The sequence below is a fragment of the Carlito syrichta genome, unplaced genomic scaffold, assembly GCF_000164805.1.
Source record: "Carlito syrichta isolate Samal-C Ts95f unplaced genomic scaffold, Tarsius_syrichta-2.0.1 Scaffold94750, whole genome shotgun sequence".
Lineage (NCBI taxonomy): Eukaryota > Metazoa > Chordata > Mammalia > Primates > Tarsiidae > Carlito > Carlito syrichta.
This window is the reverse complement of record NW_007038846.1, coordinates 162,537-186,453: the sequence shown is the minus strand read 5'-3', so window position 1 is coordinate 186,453 and position 23,917 is coordinate 162,537. Positions and strand designations below refer to the sequence as shown.

The 23,917-nt window shown below is 43.3% G+C and overlaps 1 protein-coding gene across 1 annotated transcript in view; it reads left to right on the top strand.

The window, feature by feature from the left end:
• Positions 1–509: 509 nt before the first annotated feature.
• NSF (N-ethylmaleimide sensitive factor, vesicle fusing ATPase) overlaps positions 510–23,917 on the top strand; it is a 138,868-nt gene continuing 115,460 nt past the window's right edge. The window contains exons 1-3 of the mRNA XM_008061589.2: positions 510–585; positions 19,910–19,995; positions 22,864–22,963. Of these exons, the coding sequence (XP_008059780.1) occupies positions 19,913–19,995; positions 22,864–22,963 (183 nt within the window). The 5' untranslated portion in view covers positions 510–585; positions 19,910–19,912. The remainder of the gene's footprint in view (positions 586–19,909; positions 19,996–22,863; positions 22,964–23,917) is intronic.

Below are 23,917 nucleotides of genomic sequence, written 5' to 3'. Positions count from 1 at the left end.
TAACGATGGCCATCCTTATGGGAGTTAGATGGTATCTTATGATAGTTTTGATTTGCATTTCTCTGATGATTAGTGAGGCTGAGCAGTTTTTCATGTGTGTGTTGGCTGCTTAATTACCATAGCTTCAAAATTCTTCTTGCTGTTATAGGGTGAGCTTCTTTCTTATTTTCTTCATCTGGGATTTCTTGGCCCCTTTCTGTATGAATTTAGGAGCAACTTAATACCCCTTCCTTTAAAAAAAAAGTCTACTTTTTGCCCATTGCTATTGATCTTGACTTACATGTTTTTCTTATATTTTACAAGGGCAGACACAAAGCACTTCAATAAAATTTAGCTGAGTAACTCTCCGATAGGACACTGGTTTTTTCTTTGTTTAAGCTTTAAACCAAATGTGTTAAACATTTATCACAACTTGTGTTCTATAGATTTGAAACCACATTATTTAGCATCAGCTGCTTCTGAGTAATGCAGAGTATTTTGGTCCTTTGCTAAATTCAAAGGTAAGTGTGAAGTGGTGGGGGAGGGATTTGCACCAGCCACATAGATCTTTGGTAGAGGAGGAAATGGGAAAATTATTAACTTCAAGTAAGAAATAAGTTAAACTCACTTTTGAAAGGCAACATTCCTGTATTTTTATTTTTTTATTTGTTATTACTATTATTATTATTATTATTTTGAATGGGCATCTCACTTTATTGCTCAGGCTGGAGTGCAGTGGCACACTCATGGCCACCACAGCCTTGACCTACAGGGCTCAGATGATCCCTTCACTTTAGCCTTCAAAGTGGCTGAGACTACAAGCGTACACCACCATGCCTGGCTAATTTTCTGATTTATTGTACAGATGAGGTCTCACCAAGTTGCCCAGGCTGGTCTCAAACCTCTGGGCTCAGGCAATCCTCTCACCTCGGCCTTCCAAAGTGCTGGGATTATAGGCGTGAGCTACCACGCCCAGCCTATTATTATTGTTGTTGTTATTTTTTGAGTTGGAGTCTCATCCCAATGCCCAGGCTGGGGTGCGGTGGCATGCTCACGGTCACCCCAGTGTCAACCTGCTGGGCTCTGGCGATCCTTCCTCCTCAGCCTTTCTTTTTTTTTTTGAGTTGGAGTCTCACTCTGTCGCCCAGACTGGAGAGTGCAGTGGCTGCTCCCGGCCACCACAGCCTCGACCTGCTGGGCTCCGGCGATCCTTCTGCCTCAGCCTTTCTTTTTTTTTTTTTTTGAGTTAGAGTCTCACTCTGTCGCCCAGACTGGAGAGTGTAGTGGCTGCTCCCGGCCACCACAGCCTCGACCTGCTGGGCTCTGGTGATCCTTCTGCCTCAGCCTTCCAAGTAGCTGGAACTACAGGCGCGTGCTCATTTTTGATTTATTGTGGAGACAAGGTCTCGCCAAGTTGCCCAGGCAGGTCTTAAACCCGCGGGCTTAAGTAATCCACTCACCTCAGCCTCCCAACAGTGCGGAATTACAGACTGAGCCACCGAGCCCGGCTCTTCCTCAGCCTTTCAAGTAGCTGGAACTACAGGTGTGTGCTACCATGCCTGGCCAATATTTTAAATTTATTGTAGAGACGAGGTTTCGCCAAGTTGCCCGGGCTGGTCTCAAACCTGCAGGTTCAGGCAATCCACTCGCCCTGGCTTCCCAAAGTGCAGGGATTATAGGCTGAGCCATTGAGCCCGGCCTGTTATTATTATTATTATTATTTTGAGTTGGGGTCTCACTCTGTCACCCAGGCTGGAGTGCAGTGGCACCCTCATGGCCACCCTGGTAGCTGGAACTAAAGGCGTGCGCCTGGCTAATTTATTTTTATTAATTTATTGTAGAGCCAAGGTCTCACCAAGTTGCCCGGACTGGTCTTGAATCCACGGGCTCGGCCTCCCAAAGTCCTGGGATTATAGACTGAGCCACCGAGCCCAGCCTATTATTATTATTTTTTAAGTCAGAGTTTTACTGTCGCCTAGGCTGGAGTGCAGTGGCACACTCATCACTCACTACCACAGCCTCGACCTGCTGGACTCAGGAGGTCCTTCTGTCTGAGCCTTCCAAGTAGCTGGAACTACAGGTGTGTGCCACCACGCCTGGCTAATTTTTTGATATATTGTAGAGATGAAGTTTTGCCATGTTGTTCAGGCTGGTCTCAAACCTCTGAACTCAACGTGATCCTCTCGCCTTGGCTTCCCAAAGAGCTGGATTACAGGGTTGAGCCACTGTGCCTGGCATTCCTTTACTTTTAAAGTCACTAGGCAATAAAGACCCTTTTATGGCTTTGGTTGTGAACTTTTAAAAATTACAATATGTTTTAAGTGTTATGTGCTAATAAATATACATTTTCATAATTGGTTTGACAAGTACTGAAAATAACTGTTAGTACCAATTCTGGGTCTTCTGAAAAACCTGTGTTGGAGGAATTTTAAAATGTAGTTATCTTAGTTACTTTTCTCCTAGAGAATAATATTGAAAACATCTTGTAAGATTAATCATTTAAGCTGGGCTCGGTGGCTCAGCCTGTAATCCCGCGCCTTTGGGAGGCCGAGGTGAGTAGATTGCCTGAGCCCGCGGGTTCGAGACCCTCCCGGGCAACTTGGCAAGACCTCATCTCTACAATAAATCAAAAATTAGCCGGGTGTGGTAGCACGTGCCTGTAGTTCCAGCTAATTGGAAGGCTGAGGCAGAATCACCAGAACCCAGCAGGTTGAGGCTGCGGTGGCCGGGAGCGGCCACTGCACTCCAGTCTGGGCGACAGAGTGAGACTCCAACTCAAAAAAAAAAAGATTAATTGTTTAGAGAAGAACCTAGCATGTAGGTATTATTCGGTGAATGATTTTTGAATGATTGAAGAAAACATTTATTTTTGAAAATCTTGATACATGATCGCTTCTGGAAATGTCTATAGTTTTTATTTTAACCCTTTGCACTCAGATCTCACCTCTGAGGGGATGTCGCAAATCACGGGCATAAGTTGCTGGTGATTACACGGAACAGACTTATGCCAGTACAAATTTTTCAAAATCATATGTTTCCTTGTACTTTTCCATCCAAATTGCATGAAAAAGCAAATAAAGAGATGGAATATAAACTGAAATAGGATCGATCAGTTCAGAAGTGGTTTCCAGGAATCACGAGTGCCTCCTTCCACATTTCTGAACAATAGACTGGACAGTAAATTACATATTATTGATGCGGGAAGAAGAAAACGAGACTGCATTGTCTGCTTAAATAGAAAAACACCAGGTGGAAGATGTCCAACAAATTCCTACTGCACAACACGTATCAGTGAACCTGCAGTGCGTGTCAGTGACTGTTGCACACGTTACCACACATTAGAAGAATATAAGATAGAAAATTTTGATTTTCTTTATAGATAAGTTCCTCAGTGTCCAAAATTCCATTATAAGTCAAATATCTTTATAATAAAATAATTAGTTTCAAAGCTATACTATTTAATATGAAGTGATTTGTTTTTCTCTATTTTGTAAAAGAGTACAGTCGAATTGCTGGTAGGCAGTCTGTGAGATGTCTCTGAGGGCAAAGAGTTAATGTTGTTTTCTCTGCCAGGCTATTGAATATTCTAATTCTGTTGTTATTCTCTTATTCAAATCATTAATAATATATTATAGGTCATCTTTAAACAGCTGCTGCAGTCCGGTACAGTCCTTTTTCTCCACCTGCAAATATTGAGTCTGACAACATTTTTGTATGTAGCCTTTCAGTAAATTTAGTACTTATCTTGCACCAAAACAAACTTGATTATACTGAGTTTAATGATTAGATGGACAAGCACATTGTTGTCTCTTTTCTACACCTTTCTTCTATTGTGGAAAGAAATGAAGCGAACCTGTCAGTATTCCTGTTTTTATGAAGTTTAGTTCTCCTTACTTAGTATAATAATTCTCAAAGTGAGTCCTGCAGACCAGCAAAACATTATCATCTGAGAACATGTTAGAAAGCAACTTCTCAGTCCCTGTTCTAGTGACGAATGCAGAAGCTTTTGGGATGGCGATAAGCAGTCTCTTTTAATTCGTTTTCCAGGCAGTTCTGATGTGTGCTGAGTTGACAGCCGTTAGTTTAGCATTTGGACTGTCTGATTTAGTTTCTTATGGATTATTGAAGATTGTTGAAGTTACCTTTTCCAGATTTATTTCCAGATGTATATTCAGCCTTGTTGTCGATATCTTCAGTCCTTAGACACTGAAGAAAGCATAGTTATTTTCTGCAGTACAGTGTACTAGTCACCCTGGTGACCTTCCCAAATAAATAATAACAAATACTAGATAAAATAGTTATTAAAAAACTTAAATTCATGGTGGTAACTGGCCAAAAAGTAAAAAATAATCAGGCCAAAAACTGTGTGAAGCTGGGATCCCAGTGATGTAAGTCAAGGGCTTTTGCTAGAGGACATTAGTTGTGAAACCTAGAAGGTGTGTGCTTCTGCCTCAAGCAGCTCAGAAAACAGGAGATAAAGTTGGTAGCAAGAACCAAGGATGGGCTGCCCTGGGGACAGAGGATCTCTCCAGTTGGGGCAGCTTTATGGCTTGTTCCTGTGAATAGATTTTAAAAATTATTCTTTCAATAGATAACATGTGGCTTAAAAGGAAACCTCGAAAGGAACCAAAGCATTTGTTTCACTTTAAATTTAAAAGATAGGCGGAAGGATCACCGGAGCCCAGCAGGTCGAGGCTGCGGTGGCCGGGAGCGGCCACTGCACTCTAGTCTGGACGACAGAGTGAGACTCCAACTCAAAAAAAGATAAAATAAATAAAATTAAAAAGATACTGTATCAGCACCAAATAATTGAACTTTTGTTTATTTGGTTAAAAAAAAGTTGGTAGTATTTGGGAAGAAAGCTCCCCCACCCCCAGCAGATGGTGTCTCAAGGGACTATACCTCATCATATTTATGAACTAGGAATAAACTTGCCCCATCCAGGGATCTGAAAGGAAAATGTCCTGTCTCACATTGGTTGATGATGGGAAAGCTAAGAAAATTCCCAGAGAATTTTTACCCACAAGCTGACCTTGCAGGTTTAAATTCTGAGTTTATACTACCTGGGTGGAATGAACATCTTAAGCCAGTTATAAAACTAAAGTGGCATAAGAGTGGCAGTGCCTCAGAATACCTAAGAAGGAGCAAATACAGGGCTTCTCGGAAGAACCCATCTTCATCCCAGGACTTAGCAAATTCATATCATAAGGTTATAAGAAACACGGACTCACAGTCACAGAATGTACAAGAAAGCATCATACAGTGAATGAGAGCCAGTGGGAACCATAAAGAGCGTGATCAGAACCCACAGAGATTTCGTACCTCAGGATTAGCAGACAGATTGCATATACCTGCACTTAACACACTTAAAGAAATCAAGTAATTTAAAACAGAAGTGAGGAACAAGTGTATAAAGATGACAGATTTGATAAAGACTCAAATAAAATGGCTAACAGTGAAAAATATAATTTAGTTTGAGAACTCATTATATAAGTTTAGTAGCAAATTAGATACAGCCAAAGAGAGACTTGGTAAATCAGAAGATCTGAAAAAATTACTCAGAATGCAGAATGGAGGCAAGGAGATGGAAAGTATTGAAAGAGTCAGGAGAACTTGGGATGAAGTAAGAAGAAGGTCTAGTCTAGTTGGAATTCTGGAAAGAAGCATGGACAAGAATGAAGCATGGACAGTGTTTGAAGAGATAATAACAGAACTGATGACAATACCAATTCACAAATTCAAGATGCCGAAGAATCCCAAACAGGTCAAAAGAAAAATTCACATTTAGATTTTTTTTTTTTGAGTTGGAGTCTCTCACCCAGGCTGGAGTGCAGTGGCATGCTCGTGGCTGTCACAGCCTCAACCTGCTGGGCTCAGGTGGTCCTTCCGCCTCAGTCTTCCAAGTAACTGGAGCTACAGGCATGCACCACCATGCCCAGCTAATTTTTTAATTTATTGTAGAGGTGAAGTCTCACCAAGTTGCCTAGGCTGGTCTCGAACCTTTGAGCTCAGACAGTCCTCTCACCCCGGCCTCCCAAAGTGCTGGGATTATAGGTGTGAGCTACAACGCCCGGCCCACACTTAGACATTTTTAAAAGATGCTATCTAATACCAAAGAGAAACAGATCTTAAAAAGCGTCAGAGAAAAAAGATAGGATCTTTAAAAGATAAGTGGGCTGTCAGCTTGTTTTCTGACTGTAACAGTTAAAGCCAGAAGAATAATGTTTTAGGGAATAATATTTTTCAAATACTTAAAGGAAATAATTGTCAACCAAGAATTGTATACTTAGTGAAGAATGGGGGCAGAATCATACATTTTAAAACAAGGAAACACTGAAAGTTTGTAGCCATCAAAAAACAGCAACAAAACTTTCCTACTAATGAAAAGTCTGACCAATTTCTTTTAGGCAAAAACAACAATAATTGACCAGTGTTGTAGGGTCTGAAATTGAAGGACGATTGAAGAGCAAAGATAGTGGTAAATCTATGTATTGAAATAAATGTTGGCTTTATAAAACAATGTGTTGTGGAGATTAAAAAACAGAATGAAATATAGGACAACAGTAAGCACCCAGATCCGGACAGGGAGTGATTAAAGTGGCCTGTGGCCTTTATACTGTTCAAGAGAAAGGTAGAACTATTCAGTTAGCTTGAGACTTTGATATGTATATATATTAATATTTCATTATTTCAGCATTCATTCTAAAAGAATAGAAATATTGCAAATATCTGACAGGGAAATGGGATTTTTAAAAGGCAAGGAAGAAGACAAAAAACCAGAAAAAGTGGGATAAAGAAGCAGCAAAATTAAGATGTGGAAATAAATTATAATAAACGTGTGTGAACTAAATGCTTCATTCAAAGAATGTCCGATTGGGTTTTTAAAAAGCAAGCAGACACACTTACTACAGTTTTCAAGAGAGACATTTTAAACCTGATAGAGGAAGGCAGAAAGCAGAAGGATGGAAAAATTATATTAGGCAAATTCTAACCAACGGAGAGGGAAAGCAGCTATGTTAGCATCAGACAAGATTACCTTAAAACAAAAGAGGTAATTACAGATGGGTCCCTCAGCAGGGATCAAGGTTAAGTTATCCATCAAGGTAAGAGTTTTGCATAAGGCTAAGTTATTATAAAGGTAAGAGTTGTTCATAAGGTTTAGTTACCTGACAAGGACCGAGTTGTCGATAAGATTTAGTTATCCATCAAGGAACCTCAAACTTGTATGAACCTGGCAATTGCCTTTATATACCAAGGATAAAATGATGGCACTATAAGATAAAGCAGTCTTCTCTCAGTAATTGGTAAATTGAAAAGACAAAAAGACAAAACAGGACAGTAAAAGTCGAGCCTCTAGAAATCCCTTTTCGCAACTGGCAGCCACATTTCAAGTGCACTTCTAGCTGCACTGGCTTACGGCTGCCACCTAGGACAGCATAGAAGGTTCTTTTACACTGCACTGAGTCAGAGGACTTCACACAGTTAACAACATTCATAATAAATGTTGAACATCAGCCTCAAGTGTTCTCTGTAATCACTGACCACAATGCAGGTTAGAAATCAATGACACGCCGGGCTCGGTGGCTCAGCCTGTAATCCCGCACCTTTGGGAGGCTGAGGTGAGTGGACTGACTAAACCCGCAGGTTCGAGACCCGCCTGGGCAACTTGGCGAGACCTCATCTCTACAATAAATCAAAAAATCAGCCAGGCGTGGTAGCGCATGCCTGTACTTCTGGCTACTTGGAAGGCTGAGGCGGAAGGATCGTCGGAGGCCAGCAGGTCGAGGCCGCGGGGGCCGGGAGCGGCCACTGCACTCCAGTCTGGGCGACTGAGTGAGACTCCGACTCAAAAAAAAAATCAATGACAAAAAGAGTTGAAAAACTGGAGGCAGGCAAAGATTTCTTAAACAGAACACAAAAACACTAAATATAGTGGGAAAATGGATTCATTGGGCTTCATTAAAGTTAAGGACTGTTCATCAGAAGTCATTGTCTTAGTCTCCTCGGGCTTCCATGAAAAAATAGCATAGACTAGATGGCATAAATAGCAGAAGCTTATTATCCAGACTGTTCTGGAGGTTGGCTGTCCAAAATCAGAGTGCCAGAACACTGGGTTCTGGTGAGGGCCTCTTCCTGGCTTGCACACAGCCTTCTTGCCATGTGCTCACATGGTGAGAGACAGGCCTCTCTCTTTCCTCTCCCCTCTGTCTCTCTCTTCCTTTTTTTTTTCTTTAAAGATGATTATTTTTATTTTATTTTTTTGTAGAGATGGGGTCTCCTAATGTTGCCCAGGCTGATCTCAAGTGCCTGGGCTCAGGCAGTCCTCCCACCTCAGCCTCCCAAAGTGCTTAGATTACAAGTGTGTGCCGTAGTGCCCATCCCTTTTCCTTTTCTTGTAAGGCCACAGTCCTGTGGATTAGGGCCCCACTCTTATGACCTCACTTATTCCTAATTATCTCCTCAAGTCCCTCTCCAAAATAGTCAGGGTTGGGGTAGGGCTTCAACATATGAGTTTTGGAAGGGGACACAATTCAGTCCATAGAAGACTCCTTTTAAATAAAAAAGAGTGGGAGAAGATATTTGAAATATATGTATTTGATAAGGACTTGTACCTAGAATATGTAAAAAACTACGAATCAGTGATAGAACAGAAAGCCAGTGGAAATATGAACCAAAGATTCAAACAGGCATTTCACAAAGAACTTGTCTGTATCATTTGTTAAGTACTCACCTCATTAATCTTTAGAAAATACACATAAGAACTTCAGGGAGACACTACTGCACACCCACCGGAGCGTTAAGATCTGACAGTCCTAAGTGTTGGTGAGGGTATGTGGCAGCTGTAGGGGTGAAAGTGAGTGCGTACGACCTCTTGGACAACTGCTGGACAGAATTTCCTGAAACTGCATGCATGAATGCCATGATCCAGCAATTCTGGGGGTAGATGAAGGCGTATACTCAATAGACTTGCATACAGATATTCAGAGACATTTGCAAACGTGCTTATAGCAGCAGTGCTCATAGTAAAAACTGGAAGCAGCTCCCATGAAAAAGTAATCGTGGTATATCCCCCACAGTGATATGCTATAAAAAGCAGTAAAAATTTGAATGAACTGTTGCTATGTCCAACATGGATAAATCTCACAGTCCTAATGGCGATAGAAGTCAGACAAAAGACATGCTGTATGATTCCATTTTTATGAAATTTCCGGAAATAGGCACAACTACCTGTAATTTCTGTCTCTGATGATGGAAATAGGATAGTGATTATCTGTAGTTGGAGGCAGAGAGGCAGTGGCTAGGAAGGGCTAGAGGGATGCTGGTAACGTCCTCTTTCTTGACCTAACTGTTGGCTCCACCGGGTGTGTTCACTCTAGAAATCCATTGAGCCAAACATGCAGAGTGTACTTTTCTGTGTTTATATTAATGAAAACTTGATTTAAAGAAATGATAATGTTCTCTTAAACTGAGTGGTAGGTACGTGGTGTTTTTTTCTTGGTGTTTTATATGTTTCCTATGTTTTATACATACTTTATTCATGTTCGGTATTCAAAAAAATGTGCAAAGAGTCACTGCGTCAGTGCTGATTTGAGCATCTCCTGCACCTAGCACAGGGCCTGGGACATTGTAGGTTTTTGCTAAATATTTACGTCACGAAACAGAAATAGAATATTAATTTATTTTTGCCTCCAGTAGCCAAATTTGACTCAATTATTTTAAAATAATTATTTCTAAAGAATATGTAAATAATACCATTGTATTGTACTCACATTTATCAGTAAGCTGAACTTATTAAATGGGAAACTCTTAATATTACAGACACATGAATTACCAGCATGTTATGTTTAACTACAGTGACTCCAATTAATCTCAGCAATTTAGAGGCGTACAGCGTGACCTTTTTTTTTTTTTTTGAGTTGGAGTCTCACTCGGTTGCCCAGACTGGAGTGCAGCAGCCGCTCCCGGCCACCGCAGCCTTGCCTGCTGATCTCCGGCGATCCTTCCGCCTCAGCCTTCCGAGTAGCTGGAATTACAGGCATGCGCTACCACGCCTGGCTGAGTTTTTGATTTATTGTAGAGATGAAGTCTCGCTGCCCAGGCGGGTCTCGAACCCACGGGCTCAGGCAATCCACTTACCTCAGCCTCCCAAAGGCTCGTGATTACAGGCTGAGCCACCGAGCCCGGCTCAGTGTGACCTTTTTGACGTTAAGTCAGTACTATGCAGCTTTGAAGACGTGAAAGTCTCTCAGACCTAATATCCTTAGGCGTCTCGTGGTTTTTCATCTGTTTCTGAACAACTGGAGCCACAGCTGGTGTTTTTCATTACATCTTGCAGTCTTCTCTCTATTGGCTGCTGCCTCTCGCCATCTTGCGTTTCTGCCTTCTGCTTTCTTTAGTGTTCTGGTCTTGCTCGGCCGGTAGCCCTCTGTTGATACAGGGGAGCCTCTGGGTCTTGGGTCCTTGTTCTGATTCCTTCTCCAAAGATTTTTTTTCCCCTTTCTCTCCTCTCTTTAAAAGAACATGTGTGCTAAAGTTTCACCAGGATGTTGGGGATTAAGGGGGACAATAAGAGCTTTACAGACATTTTGATTTCTTTAGCAACATCTGGAACAAGCTTTTCAGAGTAGGAGCACTAATTCACTGAATAAGAAGAGCTTAAAATTAAATGGGACTTTATAGTTTTGAAAACACCTTCTCGATCTTGTTAGATTCTCAGCGCATCCATGTGAGTGAGCACTCTCAAAATCAGTTCAACAAACACACTTAGCCAGCAGAAAGCAACTGACATCATGCTTCATGGTGAAGACTGAGTGCTTCCTCCCCTCCCCGCCCCAAGACCAGGACAGTTAAGCATGAGAAAGAAATGGAAGGCATCTGCATCAGAAAGAAAGAAGGACAACTGTCTTGAGGATGACATGATCTTATATCATTTGCAAAACAACAGCAACAAACTGTTGAAGTGAATAAATGAATCCAGCAATGGTGCAGCTACTGTGGACAGCAGCTGGCAGCTCCTCAAAACTAAACGTGGAGTGATCTCATGATTCCAGTCTCGAGACCCAGAGAATTGAAAACATATGTTCATTCATAAACTTGTACATGGACGTTCGTAGTCATTCACAATAGTCAAACAATGGAAACAGCCCAAATGTCCATCAGCTGATGACGTGGTAAACAGCATGGCCCAACCATGCAAGGGAATGCCACCTAGCCATCAAAGGAAAGAAGCACTCTTACATGCCACAGCGAACCTGGAAAACAGCCCCAAAGCTGACAGACTGCATGCTTCTGTTCATGTGAAACATCTAGGATAGGCAAAGTCGTGGAGCCAGGAAGTGACAAGAGGTTGCCAGGGATGATGGGAGGCAGGATTGCTACTTGCTGGGTGGAGGGACAGGGTGTTTTGGGGGTGAGGGGATGTTCTGGAACTAGATAGGGGGGATGGTTGTATCACACGGAATATGCTGGAAACCACTCAGTCTACCCCTTAAAGTGATGAGTCTTATGCTACATGAGATATATCTCCAAAGTGCTGATAAAAGTTCAGTTAACACTTACTGTGCATTCACCGCAGGAGACTCAGAACTTAGACTCTGGAGAAGAGGTCCTCAAACATTTAAAACAGGGGGCCAGTTCACTGTCCCTCAGACTGTTGGAGGGACAGTGAACTGGCCCCCCGTTTTAAAAGTTTGAGGACCCCTGCGGGGAGGGAGGCAGCTCGTGGTAGGTAGTACTACCATGGGGAAGAAACATGAGGAGGATGGGGAGTGTCCTAAGCTTGGCTGTGCGAGCTGGGCATGAGTTTTGTTTGCAGGTGGAAGGGGTTTCGAGTGGGGAGACAGGCAAGGAAGAGTGTTCAGGGCATGGGGCCAGGGGTGTGAGCCCACGGGATGGGTGGGTGCTGAGGTTGACGGTGCAGGAGAGTCAAGATGGGTCCTGTGTAGGTGGCTGTGAGAAGTGTCATGCTGAGGAGTGGAGTTTATCACGTAGGAGTTGTGGTTCTAGATCACGTCTGGTGGCAGCGGGAAGGCTGACCTGCAGGCGAAGGGAAATTAGGGCTGGGGAGACCTGATAAGGCTGTTGCGGCTCTTAGGAGACGTGACAGCTGAACCAGGCCGCAATGTGAGACTGGAGGAAGGAAGTGGATGCAGTCGACCGGCAGGAGCAGGCATGAGCGGAATAGCAGGAGTGGAGTTAGCTCGTTTGTGTGTGGTGGGGGAGGGAGGGGTGGTGAGGGGAAGAATGCCCCTGCAAGTGGGAATTTAGTAACTTGAAAGCCTAATAATGACATTAACATACAAGGAAACTGCTAGCGGAGCAAGAACAGTGAGTACTGGAGAGGGAGACCCGCTGGATTTGGCAGCTGGATTTGGCAGTGGTTCGTGGTGACTTTGAAGACAGCAATTGCAGTCGAAGACTGGTTGGAGAAGATTGCTGTAAGTTGAGGGGAGGCCAGGAAGAGAGGCTTGCCAATGTTGGCAGGAGAGGAGAGAGGCGAGAGTGGGACGAAGAGAGAGGGGAGTTAAGGAACTTTTGCTCTTTGAGTTCCCTGTGAGAGGCAGGACATGCCGCTGGGAGGAGAGAGGCTCACCGGTAGGCCCCAGGATTCCATGGAGCCAAGACTGGGCAGAATGGGTCACCCCTGGGGAAGGGGTCTTCTTCTTACCTGTGGGGAATGTGTGCCTTACGGTGCTTCTGGCAAGTTAGGGATGTGAATATTGGGATCATCGAATCTGACAAGACTGGACATCAAAACCTGCCGTACACGTGATTAAAACAACATGGGGTCAGGACAGAAAACACACACACAGCTTGTTAATGAAATTGACCAACCAGCCAGCCCAGGTGTAGAGCCAGGTACACCTGGTAGCTTAATAGACGTGGCTTAGAGCCAGCGGGGAAAGCTTCACATCACCCCAGTCCTATTATCCAATCCCAGTTGTTTTTCACATTATAGTGTGTTTCCATTTAGTTGGTTTGCTATACTTTTTTTTTTTTTTGAGTCGGAATCTCACTCTGTTGCCCAGGGTGGAGTCCAGTGGCACATTCATGGATGGCCACTGCAGCTTCAACCTGCTGGGCTCAGGCGATCCTTCCACCTCAGCCTTCCAAGTAGCTGGAGCTACAGGCATGCACTGGCATGCACCACCATGCCCGGCTAAATTTTGATTTATTATAGAGACGAAGTCTAGCCAAGTTGTCTGGGTTGGTCTTGAACCTGTGGGTTCAGGCAATACCCTCCCCTCCGCCTCCCAAAGTGCTGGGATTACAGTTTTGAACCACCATGCCCGGTGGCTTGCTATACTTTTAAAAAATCAAGCTGTAAAGGAAAACCTACATATATAAACCTGTGATATGAATGCTCCCTTAATATGAGAATTTTGACAGCTGTATGGTATTTAAGTGGGTATGTCTTAGTTTATATAATCATTACTTTGAAACAGGACTTTTAGGTTGTCACTAATCACTGTTAAAATAATGCTTTAAAGGAACATATTGTACATTCAAGTTTTCCATGTTTTAAAATTATTTCTCGGAGACGGGGCTTATTTATTATAAAGACCCTTCTAGCAGTCAGAATTATAAACAGTGAACGTGCTGTCCACGTGTATGTGCCTTGTTGTCCTCCTAAGTAGAAACCACTCTCAGCAGTTTATTGTGTGCCGTTTTTTATTTTTGTTTTTGTTTTTAAATAAAGAACAAAACTCTCTGTGCTGTCTTGTGACTTTTTAAGACCTTAGTGCTGGTGCTGTGGGCATTTTACTTGTCAGTACATCCAGCAGTGCCTTGACCTTGGCAGTGGCAGTGTTGCTGTGCCTCTCATGCTCCTCTATGCCACTGATTTTGGTCGAAGCTGTCTGTGATTGTTTCCTTTGACAGATAATTGCTTAATGAATGTATGATAGTTACAGTAACAGCTGGGGTTCATGACTTACCCTTCTCCAGGGCGGCAAGCCTCTGGTGTAATCCTCATTGTCTGTGTACCGAGGCAGGGTGTGTTTCTTCCTGTTCTCTCTTGGTTCTGTCCCTGCCCACGGGAAGGATGGAACTTCAGCTCAGACTGTGTTGCCATTAGGTGAAACAACACTTCTTACTTTTCTGAGTATGAGGACTTGCCGATCCAACGGTCCATCTGGGACATTCGTGCTGGAAGAGTGCATCTTTCCTCTTTCTGTGCTTCCTACCCAGGACTAACAGGCCGGTGGGGTCAGCCCTGGATTGGCTTTCCAGGATGGACTTGGCCACTCCCCTAGTGCTCGGTGTCCCTTCTGGGGTTCATCTATGTGGATAGCTATGGTTTGAGATGGAGAGTCAAAGGCATCCTTAAGGTCCTTGATGGGAGACTGTAGGGCATACGAGCTGACTCGTCTCTACCCATCACTTCTCATCCACGTGACCTCAGAGTTTGACAGAAATTGGTGTCAGGGGTTTATGGTACATGGACCCATTGACTAAGGACAGGTGTGACTGATGGCCTTCCTTGCCTTGCTCTAGCCAGCACCATCCAGTGACACTTTCTGCAGTGACAGCCGCTGGCCACATGAGGCTAGTGTACCTGGAGAACTGAATCTTTAATTTGAGTTAGTTTTAGTAGTCAAATATATCTAGAGGCTACTTTATTGAACAGTGACATTCTAAAATGTTATTTTTCAGGAAAGATCCTCTAACAAGAAACAACTGAATGCAACACATTAGCTGAGCTGGCCCTAGAGTGAGCTTGCATTTTTTTGTCCTTTCTTGTCCTGGGAGAACTGGTGTGTCTCTGAAGAGATGTCACCAAGGCGCCACCGAGAAGGTGCTAGCAGCTCCTGAGGGCTGCGGTCAGGACAGGGACAGCTCTGGTCAAGACTCTTCTGGCCAGCTGTTGTGCCCATTGCTATCCTTTCTGTTTATTATGCCCCACTAAATTATTTGGCCAGTAGTCAAGCATGTTTTCATCCATTTTTAAAGTAGACCTTTGGCAAAAGTGTTCTTTAAATTCTAAAACTGTGCAGTGTTGTTCAGAAGAGTTCTGGTTAAATTCTCCATTTGTTTTTTGTTTGTTTACTTATTTATTTGAGTTGGAGTCTCCGTCGCTCAGGCTGTAGTGCAGTGCCACGCTCATGGCCAGCGTTGACCTGCTGGGCTCAGGCGATCCTTTCACCTCAGCCTTCCAAGTAGCCAGAACTACAGGCATGCGCTTCCACGCCTGACTAATTTTTTGATTTACTGTAGAGATGAGATCTCAACCTGTTGCCCAGGCTGGTCTTGAACCCACAGGCTCAGGCAGTCCTCTCGCCTTGGCCTTCCAAAGTGCTGGGATTTCAGGCTTGAGCCACTGTGCCCAGCCTGTTTGTTTGTTTTTGATGAAGAGAAGCAAATTATCTTTCTACACTTGAAAGGCTCTCAAATAAGTAATAATATAGTTACTTTCACTAAAGTTTCCCTTAAAGATTTGTTGCAGTTTTCATTCTTTAGCAGTTGTTGATGTTTCATGTTGTTATAATGGAAGCATTTCTATACCAGTCAGTTGGATGTTCTAGTGAAACTGACAACTAAACCTCTATGAAGCGGGTTATCAATTTTGTAGTTTCATTTCATAATAGCTGTTGACTGTGGTGGTTGACTTTTATTGTTGTTTTATCAATATTGTGGAATTTCCCCTTGGTGTTACTGTGTGAGTGGACAGCTATTTTTTTATCGAGCCTTCAACTTTGCTGAAAAAACGAACTGCCCTGCTTGGCTTGCCATAAACTCAGGTGCTCCTTGACTCCAGCTGGGAAACCTTCTCCCAGCATCTGCTTAGTTGGCTAGCAAGATGACTTCTCTAGATTTCTTCACTCCTTGGAAGGACACTTGATAAATAAACTTGTTTATAAATGAGAAGGTTCGCTTAGCATTTTGTAAGCTTTTGAAATTATTTTGACTATATCAGCTCTGTGTCATTTTGAACTGTCAGGCCATTTCTGCTCAATTGCATGGATTCCTACATCACCTTGAGATGGTTGCCCTTGGTATACACGTTCTTTGGGTTGTTCTGCAGTTGAGGCAGATGTCTGTTGATCTCCAAGTTCATGTCTTCAGCAAACGTGGCGTAAATGCTCATTGTGTGGAACCCAATACCAGCCGTGGGAGCATAGACACGACATGGTCAGGATACAGCCTCAGTCCTGAAGAAACCTGCTGTCTTGTGCAGTGCAGACCTTTAGATAGAGGGTACAAATGCAGGGGCTTCTGTTGTAACTTTATTGTATCAGTTTAGTGGGGGGAGGGCAGTTGTCTAGGAAGATCCTCTAGAAAAAGTTGCATCCAAGCTGAGAACTGTAGGATGAGTTGGGGTTGGCCAGGCAGCACAGGGCTGGGGGGAGACAATGCAGAAGAAAAGCTTTTAGGTGAGAGACCCTAGGAAGGTGAAAACTTTAAAAAATAAATAAATAAAGCTGAGTACATTTTTATCAGATGACTGGTCAAGCCATGACCTTGGGCAAAATGCTGTCTCATCCAGAAAGCAGACCTGGACTGTATTCTCTTGTGCTGATTAGCGGTTTCCAAATATCCGATTTACTTGTGAATCCCATAAGTAAAAAGGTTTTGATGATGTCGCTTCAGTATATATCGGTGTTTATTTATAAATCATATACAGTATTGATAGTTTATATACATAGTAAAAGATAAAAAAAATAAAAAGATTGAGCTAAAGATGACACGTACAGTATTCTCATAATTTTATTTACTAGGAATGCAGAAAGCAAAGTGTTGCCTCTTTATTGTTTAAAATTTTGGTTTAATAATTTGTGACACAGCTGTTCAGAGGGCATATTTCTAAATTTAGGATATTTTGATATGTGATTTTAATGGTGGTCAAAGCCTAGATCAAAATAGGGGAATTTGGCTGCACTTTCTAAACCATGATATTCTTTTTTTTCTCAGACATAGTCACCATTTATGGAAATGCTTTATTGAGATGTGGCTGGCAAATTTCCATCCGTCTGTTAGTCTTTCTTGCAGATTAATAAAATTGGATTAAATTTTTATTGTGCTAATAAGCCGGCTCAAACAATCACTGCAAGTATTCATTTGGATGTTCTTTGGGGGTTTTTTTGAGTGGGTGTCTCACTCTGTCATCCAGACTGGAGTGCGGTGGCACGTTCCCGGCCACTGCAGCCTCGACCTGCTGGACTCCGGCGATCCTTCCGCCTCAGCCTTCCAAGTAGCTGGAACTACAGGCACATGCTACCATGCCCGGCTAATTTTTGATTAATTGTAGAGACTAGGTCTTGCCAGGTTGCCTGGGTGGGTCTCGAACTCGCGGGCTCAGGCAGTCCACTCGCGTCGGCCTCCCAAAGTGCTGGGATTACAGGCTGAGCTACCGAACCCGGCCTGGATGATTTTTTAAAAAATCAGAATGTTCTGTTTCTGACATTTGAAAACACGAAGATACGCATTTTGGGGTTTTTATTTATTCGTTTTTAGGTAATAGATATACTTTTTCAGTAGCAGGATTACTTAGCAATGGCAATGTTTCCAAATACCCAATTTTGAAATGCTCTTCTGTTTATTAGAACAAGGTTTTTTTTTTTTTTTTTGGAAAAGCTGAAAAAGATTCTAATATGTTGTTAAATCATTTTTATTTTATAGCGGCAGAGTGATAATAATATCTTCTTGGTAGCAAGCATACTACTTATAACCTCTTCTAAAATATTTAGCAAGTTGGGAACACTAGTCTTTTTATAAAACAATTGTGTAATTCATCTGTGTTCAACAAATCTTTTAAGTACTTCCTACTGAATCCCTATATAGTTTAACAAAAATAGGTTTTGACGTCTACTTCCTGTCTCTGCAGGGTGCAGGAAAATTCTGTATTGATAAAACTAGCCTCAGTAACATATTGAGGTGTTTTGTTCTGACTTCTGTGTAGCAGTAGATTTGCCTGTGAATGAGACAGTGGACGACTTTCACATAAGGAGCGATCTTTGTAACTGTATTCTGGAATTCCGTCTTTTATTCCAGCCATTATGTGTTATTATTTGTTGATTTAATATTAATCATTATTACTATTTTTTAATTCCAGTCATTACTTAAGCCGTCGTTCTGTAAGGGTTGCAGTTTTCCATTATGCACATTGTTTCATTTACAGTTAAGGATCTAGCCTTTTCAGTGGGTTGTTCCTTAGTGTCTTGGTGAATTGTCGATCTTGGTGAATTTCATAATTATTCAACGAATGCCCTAAGATGAGAGAAACATCTTTTTTTGACCCAACTGTATAGCAAACCTCACACACTGTAATTTGTGCTCATATCTTTAACTATTGAGGGTTTTCTAAGAGTTTTTGCCTGTATTCCCAATGAAAGAACACATTTTGTTTTCACTGTTTTGTTTGCTGTGTATAATTTCAACCATATTCATCATAGTCCCCAGCTTCTTGTCTTTTCCCTTAGGGAAATCTTGCCAGTTTCAGCACTACTTTCATACAGTTTTGTGAGGCTCCACGTCGAGTGGCCTGTGATTTTAAGCATAGGTAGGAAAACTGTAGAAGTCTGTCTCTTGCTGTGGAAGGCCTGGCCATTAGTGCCATCAGGTCGTATCTTAAGGCAGCATAGACGCTTAGGGCGAGGTCCCTCCTTAATAAAAGTTGGTCAGAAATGAATATAAATGGAAGAACTAATATGTTCTTCTCATCCCCCAAAAGATTATCTTTCGACCCCTTGAGTGCACATATCCACTTTAGAGACCACTGCCCTAAACAGCGGGGATAATGATAACAACAGCAGTAGCCTTTTAGTTAAAACAAAAGCAAAGCAAAAAATAATCATTTTCCTTAATAAATTCATGTTTGGGAGACAGATTTAAGAATAATCAGCTATGGTGACTCATGCTTGTTATCCCAGCACTTTGGGAAGCTGAGACAGGAGGATTGCTTGAGACCCGGAGTTGGAGACTCGCCTGGGCAATGTAGCAAGACCCCATCTCTACAGAAGGTAAAATAAGTTAGCCAGGCCTCTGTAGTCCTAGCTCCTCAGAAGGCTGAGGTGGGAGGATCACTTGAGCCTAGGAGTTCAAGGCAGCAGTAAGCTATGATCGCGCCACTGCATTCCAGACTGGGTGGACAGAATGAGACACTGTCTCTTTAAAAAAAATCTGCTTTGGCTTGAGGTTTGAAGAGTGAACACTTCAGTCATAAACAGACTGACTCTGAGTGTCACGGGTCACTAGGAAACCCTAGAGAACAGTAGATGGCTTATTGGTTAAATATATTATACGAAGAAATGTTTTGCTTTGTCTGAAGCTGTTTACCAGAAAGGCTGTTGATTGCTTTTTTTCCAACATATATGCACTGTAGTTATTTTTGTTGAGAGATATTTGGAGGATGATTTTTCTCAGTCTGCAGGAGATATGGTCTGTAGTCACGTGGGGTCTCTTATAAGAAGGTACTTCTTGGTCATACACTTTATCACATTTCTTGAATTTACTTCATTGCATTCTTATCAGTGAAGATTCCTTTCTTTGGAAGAGGTGAAAAAGCAGTTCAGAAAAGCTTGAGCCAAAAGAGCGTGTGGACTCACGGCTAGTGCTCAGGACTGGCCTGCAGGACTTTACTTGACTACTGGTCTGTATTTCCAGTTGTCTGCTGGTTTCTCGGTCTCTGTCATCTTGGTCAGTGACGGCAGACGGTCTCACTCCCCGTGGTGACTGGCAGCGAGGAGCACCTTCTTCTAGCACCTGTGCCTGTGAAATCCCCTGGGTGGGGCAGGGGCCATGTGATTGCACGTGTGCTGTGATGGGCAGCCCAAAACCACATGGAACGGGGAGCAAACCATTCCCCAGAGGAGGGCTTACTGTGACTGCAGAGAGGGATTCAGGAGTCAGAAGCAACGGAGGACAGAAAGGTTGAGAGCATGCTCGGGTGGTAAGGCATGACTTAATGTTACTTTATCACTAATTCTTACAGAGCATGCAGGCCGCGAGGTGCCCCACGGATGAATTATCCTTGACCAACTGTGCGGTTGTGAATGAAAAGGACTTCCAGTCTGGCCAGTGAGTACCTGACTTTATTTTCTTTTAACTAAGTGGTATTTTAGAAACTTCTAAAGAGCCATTTTTAGGAAACTTAGGAGAATGACTTTTTAAGTTCTTCTTGCTAAGTTGGAAAATGAAGGATTGAGAGTTACATAGTTCAGTCACTCTTACATCAAGCTGTGCTTGATAACAGTGTATGATGCTTTAAAAATAACATACAGCTTGTTAAATAGAAGTTTCATCAACAGAGCTAAACACATGGGTTGTATGGATCATGTCCAGCCCAGTTATGAGGTGTTTCCTCAGGAGTTAAATTGTCCAAGTTTGGATTCTGGCTCTGCCAGTTATAACCTGAGTGACTGTAGATAAGTTACTTACTATCTCTGTGCCTCTGTGTCCTGGTCTATAAAATGGAGATGCTGGGAACGTCTTCCTCAGAGCAGCTGCGAAGACCAAGTGATACACAAAAGTGTGCAGAAGAGGGCCTCACACATCAGTAAGCCCTCAGTGTTAGCTACTGCGATCACTACCACCGTGGTAATGCAAGACACACGAGAGCTGGAAGATGCACAGCAGATGTAGTCTTTCAGTGTATTTTTATTGTCATTAATGTGATTCATTCACGCCACCTGCTGCCAGCTCTGCTAAAGACCCGTGACAAGTCCAGTGCCATCTGTGGCTTCTGAGCTTCACGTACACACGGAGAGGCCGCTGTGCCAGGAGTTGCGGGGCATGAGCGACAAGGTGGCAGGGTGTTCACCGAGCTTTTTGCGAAGCTGTCTGCGAAGCACACGAGTGTCACGGGGTCAGAATTGCGAAGCGTCTCTGGTTTTCGGCTTTGGAGTGAGAGGTTGCGTTGCCTGATCATCCGGGCACCGTCTCCAGTGCAGAACATTCGGTGGTGCTGAACTGAACCCAGGGCTTTGCACACATACACTGAACTGTGGAGAGTCAGTGTGAGAATTTGCTTGTGGAATTCTACGTGTATTGGATGTTCATTGTGCCCATGATGGGGTTCCTTAAAGTGTCGTAGATGTAAGGAATGTGTATTCTAGTCCAAGTAATATGTACGGAAGCATTAGCCATTAATACAAAAAATTGTAGTGTTCTAGAAGATAATGCAAATAAAGATAGTGAGCCGGGTGTGGTGGCACGGGCCTGTAGTCCCAGCTACTTGAGAGACTGAGGCAGGAGGATCCCTTGATCCTAGGAGTTCAAAGGCTAATCTGGGTAACATAGTGAGATTCTGTCTCTCTAAAAAAACCAAACAAAGGTAGTGCTGTTGCGTAACAGAATTTGAAGCTTCTGTCTCGACATAGACTTTGTTATTTACTTGGTTTAAAAGATTACTATGAGATGGCTATATTTTATTTATTTATGGGTAATTTCGAGTGGGGAATTGACACAGTATTCTTTGAAATAATAAATATTGATATCTACGTGAAAGCAGATGTATTTGAGGAAAAAAATTTTTTGTTCTGTTTTCAGTCAGGTTCTCACTCCATCGCTCAGGCTGGAGCGCAGTGGTACCATCACAGCTCACTGCAGCCTCAGCCTTCTGGGCTCAGATGATCTTTTGGGCTCAGACCGTCTTTCTGCCTCAGCCTCCTGAATAACTGAGACCACAGGCATGCACCACCACACCCAGCTAACTTTTTGATTTTTTTAGTAGAGATGAGTTCTCACCACGTTACCCAGGTTGGTCTTGAACCCCTGGCTTCATGCAGTCCTCTTGCCTTGACCTCCCCCAGTGCTGGGATTACAGGCAGGAGTCACCATACCTGACCATGAAACATTTCATTTTTATTGTCTTTTTTGTTTTATGGATTGTTGTTTTAGCCTGTTGGGAAAGTCTGCAAGGAGATTTAATGAATAGTCCTAAAAACTAACTTTTTTTTTGAGTTGGTATCTCACTCTGTTGCCCAAGTTGGAGTGCAGTGGCACCTTTTGGGCTCAGATGATCCTTTCGCCTCACTCTTCCAAGTGACTGGAACTATAGGCATGTACCACCACACCTGGCTAATTTTCTGATTTATCGTAGAGATAAGGTCTCACCAAGTTGCCCAGGCTGGTCTCGAACCCATGATCTCAGGTAATTCTCTCACCTTGGCCTCCCAAAGTTCTGGGATTATAGGCGTGATCCACCATGCTCAGCCCAAGCTAACTTTTTTTTTTTTTTTTTTTTGAGTTGGAGTCTCACTCTGTTGCCCAGACTGGAGTGCAGTGGCCGCTCCTGGCCACCACAGCCTCGACCTGCTGGGCTCCGGCGATCCTTCTGCCTCAGCCTTCCAAGTAGCCAGAATTACAGGCATGCGCTACCACGCCCGGCTGATTTTTTAATTTTTATTGTAGAGATGAGGTCTCGCTGCCCAGTCGGGTCTCAAACCCGCAGGCTCAGGCAATCCACTCACCTCAGCCTCCCAAAGGCGTGGGATTACAGGCTGAGCCACTGAGCCCGGCTGCTAACTTTTTTTTGATACTCTAGTCTAGCTCTTCCATGTTTGGCTTCCCTCCCTTTATTTTGTTAGGATGCAAAATAATTCTCAGGAGAGGAGCTACATCTAGACTTTCCTTGATGCTGAGGACTCGAACCCCGGACACAAGTTTTCTAACATGTGCCACAGTTGATGTTTCAGTGCGGGTGCTCTGATGAACTTGGCTGTGTTCTACTTGATGTGCATCTGGCCCAAGGTGCCCTTATGTCTGGACAGCATTTCAATTGCTGGCAGCTTTTGGGAACGAAGCTTGTGGTTCTGTTCCTTTGAGACTCTGGGAATGCCCTGTTGTTCCCACCCGATTCTCATCTGGTATTGGTTTGAAAGCAACGCATTGACTCCATGTCTCTCTGTACTTGATGCGGGCGCTGACTGCGTTTCTGACTCGTAGGCATGTGGTCGTGCGGACTTCGCCCAATCACAGGTACACGTTCACGCTGAGGACCCACCCGTCTGTGGTTCCGGGAAGCATGGCCTTCAGCTTACCTCAGGTACCTCAGAGGCCGGGCTACTCTCTTCTGGGCTTGAGCATCTGGGATGAGTTGGTTTATTTTGAGTGAGCATTGCCCCGAGACTGTGTTGGTTCATATCGAAGAACGTGATCTTGGTATTATCTGAGGAATTTAGATGTATTCTTAATTGCCAGTTTTTACCACGGATGCCTTGTTTTTTCCTAATTTAAAAAAATTCCACAATAATATCAATTGTATGATTAAAAAAAAGTGTCAGGTGATTTTACTGTTAACTCCCAGGGTAGCAAAAAAGATAAAATACTTATTTGTAAAGTTGACATCTGATAAGGAGTGATGTATACTGCGGTGGCATCACACTCAAGGTGGTGAAGAGCCCCCAGTCACAGCCTTACCTGCCTGCTCAGCAGCTGGAAGGGTGGAGACCACAGGGTCACAGTGGGCGGGGTCTGAGAGCCACAGAGTTAGGCTGCAGGGCCCTCCCACGCGGAATCCTGGTCTGTGTCTTCTCTCCCTTGTCACCTCGCTCAAGCTGTGGACCCCACAGTCCTAAGAGGATAAATGTCATGCCTGCCTCCCTCTAGAGCATTGAATTACTTCCCTGAAATTTAGGGAACCAAATCAGACACTCATTTAAGAACTGTTAGGCCAGGTCTGGTGGCTCAGGTCTGAAATCCTAGTACTTTGGGAGGCCAGGGCAGGAGGATTGCTGGAGACCAAGAGTTTGAGACCAGCCTGGGCAACACAGCAAGATCTTATCTCTACTAAAAGTAAGAGAAATTAGTTGGATGTGGTGACATACCCTTGGAGTCTCAGCTACAGAAATTTGAGGCTGCAGTAAGCTATGATCACTCCACTGCACTCCAGCCTGAGTGACAAAATGAGACCTGTCTTTCTTTCTTTGTCTCTCTCTCTCTCTCTGTCGGTACACACACACACACACACACACACACACACACACACACACACACACAC